Source organism: Capra hircus, chromosome 7 (assembly GCF_001704415.2).
Source record: "Capra hircus breed San Clemente chromosome 7, ASM170441v1, whole genome shotgun sequence".
Taxonomy (NCBI): Eukaryota; Metazoa; Chordata; class Mammalia; order Artiodactyla; family Bovidae; genus Capra; species Capra hircus.
The window spans coordinates 83,392,433-83,402,062 of NC_030814.1; the positions used below are offsets into that span (position 1 = coordinate 83,392,433).

Sequence of the window (9,630 nt, forward strand, 5' to 3'; positions counted from 1 at the left end):
AATGTCTCAGGCTACTTCATCTTTAGTGGATGGCTCATTTCTCCCCCACCCTGCTTCCCAGCTTGTTTTCATTTTCTTAACATTTGTAAACTACAGATTTCTGGATTGTATTACATCCTAATGGTATAGAAACCAGTGCTTCAGTTTTTAAGGTTTAAAGTTTTGTTTATTAACATTACTCTTCTCTAAACCTTTCTGATTATCCAGATCTAGAAATGTCTGTACAAACTCTTGCTAGAAATGTATTCCCTTAATACTGTCACCATACCAGCGTACATTACAGTCATTCTTCCTCCTCAGCCGAGCATTCTATTTGCTGGCTAGTAGAATTAACAGTAATAGCCCTCTGTGTCTGGTTAGTAATTTAGGTGCTCATCCTCACTCATAACCTTTATTAGAATGAGTTTATTTTTTTACCTAAAATGCTCTGTGATTCAACTCAAAACCTAGGAGATAGAATGGGTTGGATTGGTTTGGGTTAAGGCAAGTTTGATTTACACTCAAAATAATGGCATATAAATAATGGTATCTAAATAATGGCAAAACAGAAATGGGGCATATCAGCTATATGCAATATATAAAGAGGAAAATATGCAGTGATTATTTGTGAGAATAATTGCTTAGTCCACTATATTTCCTAGTATCTCTGTCAAAAGTTGTAGTATGTCTGCAGATATCCTTATTTTTTAAGTGCTCATGATAAGAATGATGATGTACTCATGGAGTATTTAAAAAACATTGAAAATGGCTCTAAGCCCCACATTCTTAATTAACTGCTGAAGCAATTGCTATGGGTTGCTATGAAGTTAGCAAAACATTGTTACATCTGAGGCAGCACTGTCATCATAATTAGTAGACTAGTGAAGTTCTAGTTGAGAATTCCTGTCACTACTGGCAGTGATGGCTTCAGGCAAAGACACTTGTCCGATCCTACCTAAACTTGCCAACAACTGTTCCGATGAGAATTCAGATAAGCTTGCTAATAAGTGAGGACTTAAGGGTTTGGGGTTTTCCGGTGGTTTTGTTTGTTTTCAGTCTGGGAGTTAACATTCATGGGGACGCCAATTATGTGCTTCCCCTTGGTACCTATATAGAAAACTTTATGTTCCAGAACAAAACTGTGTGTGCTAGAGAAAGCAAAACTGTCCTGAGTGTAGAGCATGTACTAAATTCAGAAGCTACGTTAGTTACTGATTTTTGTGACTGGCCAGAGATTCCTTTAGCCAGTGCATAGGCCTGAGCTAAATCATGGTGTGCTGTTTTTCCCCTTAAAATAAGGCCAAAATGAACATGAGCACATTGTAAAGGACAGCATGCAGTTAATGATATCCAGAGTGGACTCGGTGACACTTGGGGATTTAATGGGTCGGGTATCTACTGTTAATAGGTGAGTCTCAAAGCAGTGGCAGCTCTGTCCTGCAGATGCCGGGGTCCAAACCTCACAGACACAACTGCTTCCATTCCCTCAAATGATGCTAAAGCAATTGTATTTAGTTCACAAAATACCCTTTCTTCTTGCTTGCTTCATCTTCAGGTGTTGTGAGATTCATTTGCCACGGTTTTCCTTAAAGCAAGGGATGATCCCAAGACATTATGTAATGCCTTGGAAGCAGGACATGAAATTCAGGAATGTGAATCTGAAGGTATTTTCCTATAAATATTCACAATTTTAAAAAAAACTATAGTATGTAGTATATCTGTGAATAAGCATACAACTCTATGTTTTGACATTTATTTTTCATTTTTTCAGCCTTATTGAGGGACAATAGACAAATATGATTGTGTATATTTAAAGTATACAACATGGGACTTCCCTGGTAGTCTAGTGGTTGAGACTCATGCTTCCACCGCAAGAGGCACAGGTTTGATCTCTGGTTGGGGAAGTTCCTCATGCTGTGTGGTGTGGCCAAATAAAACTACAGAAAATTGTGAATCACTATGTTGTACAGCAGAAACTTACATAATATTGTACATCAACTATACCTCAACAAAAAAATTTGAGGGCAACTCGGGGAAATATTTATAGCGTATACAGCAAAGGGCTAGTTTATTAAAAAATCTTTAAAAATAGGAGCTTCCCTCTAGTGCTTAGGAATCTGCCTGCCTGTGAATGGGACACAGGTTGGATCACTGGTCCAAGATGATTCCGTATGCCATGGAGCAGCTCAGCCCACGCACCTAGAGCCTGTACTCTGCAACGAGAGAAGCCGCCACAATAAGTCCACACACTGTAACTGGAGAAAGTCCACATGAGCGAGGAAGACCCAGTGCTGCCAAAAATAAATAAAATTTTTAGGTGTACAGCCTGATGCTTTGTACATCACCAAGATCAAGTTAATTAACACATTCATCATCTCTCATAGTTAACTTTTTTCCTTGTAGGAAGAATGCCTCAAATCTACTCTCAGCAGCTCTCAAGTATACAGTACCGTTTTACTTACTATAGTCACTGTGTTGGGCATTAGACTCTTAGAACTTACTCTTCCTAAAACTGAAAGTCTGTACCCTTTGTGTCATTTCTTCCTCTTCCCAGGCCTTGACAACCACCATTCTTAACAAAAGTTGTTTGGAGCACCTGCCACCTAAACTTGCAAACAAAAGTTGAATAGCAATATCTTACTCAAATATCCCAATTATAAACTTAAAATAGATAAACGAAAAGATATCAGAAATACATGTCTATATTTTCTCTACATAATGCCAACTCACAGTTATTAAGTTCATCAGTCGTAGGCACCATTAATTTTAAGGCTGTAGTACAGAGTATGTACTTTTTTATTAAAGTATATTTCATTTTCAATGCATTAATTTCTGTATAGCAAAGTGATTCAGTTATATATGTATATAAATATACACATATTCTTTTTTATATTCTTTTCCATTAATGGTTTATTACAGGAGATTGAATATATTTCTCTGCGCCATACAGTAGGACCTTGCTTATCCATTCTATATACAATAGTGCCGGGGTCCAGCCCCGGTGGATGCAGGGAATTCGAACGGTGGACGGCGTTGGTGAGGAAAGACTTATTTATTGATTGATATAAGATTAGATTAAGAAACAATAGTGTAGTAGGAAAATTAAGTGGAGAAAGAAGGCTGAATAACTTGGATTACGTGGAAGACCAATAAATTCCAGACAAGAAACTTGCACCATCTACGTTGGGCCACCAGCGCTCGCTTGAATATCTAAGGGTGCCTCGCCTTAGGCTCCCTTTCACGCGGGTCTTAACAGCCAGAGCAAGTAAGTAGACTTGGTGAGCCTCCACGCCCCAGATGGGAATTCAGCCTGAAATTAAAGTAAAGAGGAAAAGGAAAAAGAGAGAGAGAGACACGGGGGAAACCAGTCCAGCGACTGGCTCCGTCCTCTATTGTTCAGAAGGCCTTTTATACTTTTGATAAAACATGGAGATCAATGGGTAACACAAAGTAATGCAGCGTTAGCAGTCCAGACTCTTATCAAAACCAGGCTTTTCTCTCTGCATAACTAATTGTGTACACGAGTCTTAGGTAATTTACATCATCTTCCAGCCAAAAGGGCCTTAACATTTTACAGCCTTTTTTCTGATAAGGGTTTGTCAACCAGAAGGCTTATTTGTGTTGATCTTCCCAAAGTCTGGTGCCATTCTCAGAAAGCACTAAATAAAGTTACATTCTTACATAGCAAGGACATAAGAGGAGTGCAGTGATATATAACAAAGGAAGTAATTAACTCAAAAGTCTAGTGTTGCTAACATCAAAACTACTATATATCTTTTTCCATATCCCGTTTACATTGATTAACATCCTCCCAGGTGCCTAAAAGATAGAGAATATGGAGGCCTGGCAGCAGTCATTGAGTCAACAGTGAAAACCCTCTACCAATATAATTTTTAACTCTTTAGAAAAGGCTCTGTATCTTTAAGATGCTTTTAAGCTTTGTGCCTCTCGCAGTTGGGGGGCTGTAAGCAATTCACAAGCTGTAAGAGGTCTGGGGAAGCTGTTAGGCAAGCTAGAGAGCTATCAGAGGGGGTTTAACTGAAACATCCCTTTCAAACGCAAAAGACTAAAGCCCTGAGTTGACTTTTTTCCAGAGAATATCAGAAGAGTGGAAAAGCAGAGTACAAAGGCCGGCAGATTTTTGGTTTTGGGGGTACATGCTCAGGAAATGCCAGGGGGAACTTCTGAAGTCTGATCACGTCCTTGCGTATGTCAGCTTCCTCCCTCATGACCTTGTCACGGGTGGGATTCCTCACGCTGGCTCCCGGCACAATAGTTTGCATCTGATAACCCCAAACTCCCAATCCAACTCTCCCCTACTTCTCCTCCCCCTTGGCAACCACAAGTCTGTTCTTTGCAGAGAGTGTTTTTACAGCTGTACTGCATACTCAGGTTGAAAGCTATGCGAACAGGTTGGCTAGATTTATAGACAAGACTCCGCGTTCACTCAGTGCTTCTATTCAGTACTCAGCAGTTTCAAAACATTGTCCAAATTCAGATTGACCATTCACTTGTGAAAAGGTAAGTTGTTTCTTTAAAAGAGAATATAATATTCTGTAATAATCAGACAACAAGAAGTTTCAAGTTATGATTCCCAGGAAGAAATGTGTGTATATAACTAATTTCCACATTTCTAATCAATAAGCAATTAATGTTGAATAAGAATATACTTTACCAAAATAGATGATGTTATAAAATATGAATATTATATATAAAACATTTCCAGTATTCTTGACCTTACTCTTTAGAGCTATAATTCAGCATAAATTTTTCATTGTTATTTCACTTCTGCAATTTAGTTGACAGTGTTCCTAACAGTTTTTAAAATGTAATTAACAACTGGCATATGGAGCATCTGGAGAAGGCAATGGCACCCCACTCCAGTATTCTTGCTGAAAAATACCATGGATGGAGGAGTCTGGTGGGCTGCAGTCCATGGGGTCGCTAAGAGTCGGACACAACTGAGCGACTTCACTTTCACTTTTCACTTTCCTGCATTGGAGAAGGAAATGACAACCCACTCCAGTGTTCTTGCCTGGAGAATTCCAGGGACAGGGGAGCCTGGTGGGCTGCTGTCTATGGGGTCACACACAGTCGGACACAACTAAAGTGACTTAGCATATGGAGCATCTATCCTACAGAGTAAAAGTGAAAACTAAACGAGAATTGAAGTGAATGTGCTCTGAGTAAATGCTAGCATTTCTTTTCTTCCATTGTACGATTTTTCCTATAGGAGATGAAATAGCTATTTAACAACATAAAAACAAGAGCACTGTATAGGAGAGAGGGGGCTGCACCCCAAGACCAGGCCAGACTGCTATTCAGCAATATCAGAGAATCAGAAATAGATGTACAGTTCAGGTAATAACCTCTTACTACAGATAATAAGTAACTATTGTCTATCCAATAGCAGTTGCAGCAGCCTCCGCATACTCTATAGCTTATTTTACTTTGTGTTGTTGTTTAGTTGCTCAATGATGTCTGACTCTTTGTGATCCCATGGACAGTAGCCCGCCAGGCTCCTCTGTGCAAGGGATTTCCCAGGCAAGAATACCTGAGTGAGTTGCCATTTCCTTCTCAGGGATCTTCCTGACATAGGGATTGAACCCCAGTCTCCTGCACTGGCTGGCAGATTCTTTACTATTGAGCCACCAGGGAAGCCCTAAAAAGAGCTTTGAAAGTCAGCAAAAGATTTTGCATTCACATACAATGTTTTATTCAGCACTCAAAGAATTGTTTAACAATTCCCATTTTATATTTGAGAAAACTGAGTCCCACAGTACATAAAGGACACAAGTGGTGAAGATAAAGGTCAGTGATCTGACTCCAAGTTTAGAGTCTGCAGCCCACACCACTGACTCTTCCTGTTGGTTGGAAGACACCAGTTAGCACTGCTTTTTAAAATAAGGGTTGTTGCTCTGCCCACTAGAGATTCCTTCTTGACAGTAACAGAAAAACCACTGGGAAACTTCCATCTTAATATAATAAAGTGATTTTTGGTGTAATATACAGCAGATTTTTTTCTTCCTCTAGCATGCAGAAGCATGTGGGATCCATGCTGGCCCTTTGGAAGACTCTCTGTTTCTGGATCACAGTGAAAGGCTTTGCCATGGGGAAGATCGTAAAGTTGTCTTGAAGAAAGGCCCCCCAGAAATAAAAATTGCGGATATGCCTCTGCATTCACCTCTCTCCAAGTACCAAAGCACTGTGATTTCCCATGGCTTCAGGAGGCGACTCATCTGATCAAAGAATAAAATAATCAAGTAGTTCAGTCTCTCCCTCTCTCTCTTCCATAAATATTTCACCTACAGGTTTAATTTATTCAAAGGCTATAAGGCAACTGCATATTTTTTTTATATTATTATAGCTTAGAAAGAAAATAGTCTCTGAGAACACCAGGAGCAAGGAAAACTGTCTCACTGAAATTAATTTCAGAGGAAGTAGTTAAGAAACAGACTGATCCATCTGTCTTCACCACACTCCTCTACCTTTTTCTCCTCCTCATTTCATCCTTTTTATTCATCTCTTCCAAAACTCACTGTCAGGTAAACCAAACTAAGATAGAGTTGGAGGATGTAGGATTATTTTTGCTACTTTTCTGATTACCCCAACACCTTTCTTTCTGCCTCCCTCACCAACACACATACCCCTAAGGCTGTCAGAGGCTGGTAACTAACCAATATGGTTATCAGAAGTGTTTGGTAGACAACTTTATGATGCATCATATAATTTTAGCTGAGATATACTTTCCATATTGGCTCAGTGTATTCAAGTATCAGTATCCTACAGCAAAGAATTGATTCACAGAACTTAAGAAATAAGAATGACGATGGGCTTCCCTGGTGGCTCAGAGGTTAAAGCGTCTGCCTGCAATGCGGGAGACCTGGGTTTGATCCCTGGGTCGGGAAGATACCCTAGAGAAGGCAATGGCAACCCACTCCAGTACTCTTGCCTGGAGAATCCCATGGGCGGAAGAGCCTGGTGGGGTACAGTCCCCGGGGTGGCAAAGAGTCGGACACGACTGAGCGACTTCACTTTCATGTGTAAAAATGATGCACTGCTCTGGAAGACAGTATAGTGGTTTCTCAAACAATTACCCACAGAATCACCTTATGATCCAGCAATTTCAATTCCAGGCATATGCCCCAAAGAATTAAAAGCAGTGACTTGAACAAATATTTGTACACCCGTGTTCACAGCAGCACTATTCATTATAGCCAAAAGGTAGAAACAAATGTCCATCAACATTTGTTGGGGAGGAAAAAAATTTCCTCTATTCTTCTAGGTTCTTCTGGTGGGTTTAAGAATTGAATTGACATGAGACAGATTAACAGGAGAAAATCAAACAAACGTTAAATAACATGTGTACATGGGAGAGACCCAGGAAAACTGAATAACTCACCAAAATGACTGAAACCCTCACTTTATATATCATCTTCCGCTAAAGACAGAAGAGGATTTGAGAATAGTGGTCTGGGCTTCAAAGAGGAGGAAGGCAATTGACACACGGAGATGGAAAAGCAAACGCTCTGCAAATGTTTGTTGGGCCAAGCAGAAACAACATGACACAGAGGGGACAGAGATCTTGAGCGTTACCCCCACCATACCTTGCTCATGATTTTGCAGACATGAGTGATATAGCTGTATTCTTGTAATAAGGCTTCTATCTAAATTCCTTTAGGCACTTTAGGGTACCTGGCTCAGTGACAGTCTCATCACCTTACAGTATCAATTATTCTGTTCTACTTAATTTTCTCTAATTTTGTGTGACCTTCTAAATTACATCCTAGTAAGGGATTCTCTTTCAGATTATTCCTCATCTAATTTCACTCTCTTAAATGTAAACTCTAATTTCAGGGACTTCCAGGGACTTCCCTGATGGCCAAGTGAGGCCCTTGGTTCAATCCCTGGTCAGGGAACTAGATCCCATAAGCTGCAACTAAGAGCCATATGCCTCAACAAAAAACGTGGCTCAACTAAATGAATATGCTTTAAAAGATTCCCTGTTCCACTGCGGTTCAATTTAAAACTGAATTTCTCCCAAAGAGAGCAGATTATCATGCTGCGTCTTGGCCCAGGTGGGTTAATCCCCGTGACTGGTAAATCTCTGAGATTTCCAGGATTGAAAATGCCAAGGGATATATTTCACACATATTGAGAATATAGGTGATCATATTCGACCATCACTAATTAGCTTCCAGCAGGCTAAGGGGCCACCAAGAGCAGGTGAACGGGTGTGTCCCACACAGGGGTGTCTGGCAGAGAAGGTGAGCAGTGGCTGGAATAGAGCCAGCACTACACTCCCCGAGCTCTGTGCACCTCAGTGCACCACTGGGGCCCTGGCAACACAGGGGCCAGTTCCAAAATCTTCACTACGACTTGTCCGGTTTTTCACGTGATTGATTACTGAAAGCCTGACTGTCAGAAAGCATCTTTCTTCTTTTAAGAATGTGGCCGAAAAAAAAAAAAAAAAAAAAGAATGTGGCCGAAACAGTGACCACTGCTGAAGCACCAGCAGCCAAAATGAAGTTCAATTCTTTTGTGGCTTCTCATCAAAGCAAGAACCAGAAAAGTCACATCAGTGCACTTCCCCACGTTCACAGGAAGATTATGTCTTCCCCTCTTTCCAAAAGAGCTGAGACAGAAGAGCAGTCTTCGATCCGTGCTTGTCTGAAAGGATGAGAAAGTTCAGATTTTGCGAGGGCCCTGCAAAGAGCAGCAGACTGGCAACAGGGCCCGAGCTTATGGGAAGAAGTCTGTCACCTACGCTGAGAGCAGCGAGAGGACGCTAGCGGCACAACTGTCCACGTAGGCATTCAGCCCGGCAAGGTGCTTGTCACTAGACAAAAACCGGACAAAGACTGAAAACGATCCCAAATCTCGCCAAGTAGGAAAAGCAAGGGGCAGACGTAAGAAGAAACAACTGAGAAAACGCAAGGATCATTAGCAACTTTCGTTAAAAACTGTTAAAATGGGACTGCCCTGGTGGTCCAGTGGTGAGGAGTCTGCACCTCCACCCACCGTAGGGGGTGCAGGTTTGATCCCTGGTTGCACATGCTGCTCAAAAACAAACAAAAAACTGTTACAATGAAAAACAGGAGAATGTGGCAAAATATGTGGGATAGAAGGCTGGATAAAAAGTCAGGATGTATCAACTTGTGTGGATAAGAAGAATGCCTATGACCCGATAACAGTGCTGGAAGCCAGAACATCAGAATGTTTACAATATTAGTTCTGAAAGGTGGAGCTGTGATTCTTATTTACATCCTCATATCTTTGTAAATTATCTGCAGCAAACACTGCTGTATTTTACCTTTGCAGACACTGCTCCCCACATGTGGAAGGCGCTCCTTTCTATTCTGCTGTCAAGAGTTTCATATTCAACAACTCTTCTAGAAACCTAGTTCATATTCTTTTTTCTCCAATACCAATTCTCTCCACTTTAACCTTTTCCAAGTTGGTTTTCTGCCTAAGCCTTCTGCTTCTTGACCAGAAGAGGTCTCTGCTGTGTTGCTCAAAAAAAAAAAAAAAAAATTTTTTTTTTTAAATGTTTTGTTGGTTTGCACTTTTTTAATAAGGGAAATCTTTGTCATTGCCTGTTAGAAATATTGTGCTACTATAGAAATCAGAGGTAGAAATTTTTCAATGCTT

General features: G+C 40.6%; 1 protein-coding gene across 1 annotated transcript; it reads left to right on the top strand.

Annotated features, from left to right (window-relative positions):
- On the top strand, positions 898–6,256 carry TEX43 (testis expressed 43). Its single transcript, XM_005682691.1, has 3 exons — positions 898–986; positions 1,535–1,643; positions 6,013–6,256. The coding sequence occupies exons 1-3, from the start codon at positions 901–903 to the stop codon at positions 6,220–6,222; spliced, it is 405 nt and encodes a 134-aa protein (XP_005682748.1). The 5' UTR covers positions 898–900; the 3' UTR covers positions 6,223–6,256.

Coding starts and splice junctions, on each gene's coding strand:
- TEX43 (XM_005682691.1), top strand. CDS start 901: ATGGCTTCAGGCAAAGACACTTGTCCGATCCTACCTAAACTTGCCAAC. Junction 987..1,534: donor TCAGATAAGCTTGCTAATAA/GTGAGGACTTAA, acceptor CTTCATCTTCAG/GTGTTGTGAGATTCATTTGC. Junction 1,644..6,012: donor TCAGGAATGTGAATCTGAAG/GTATTTTCCTAT, acceptor TTCTTCCTCTAG/CATGCAGAAGCATGTGGGAT.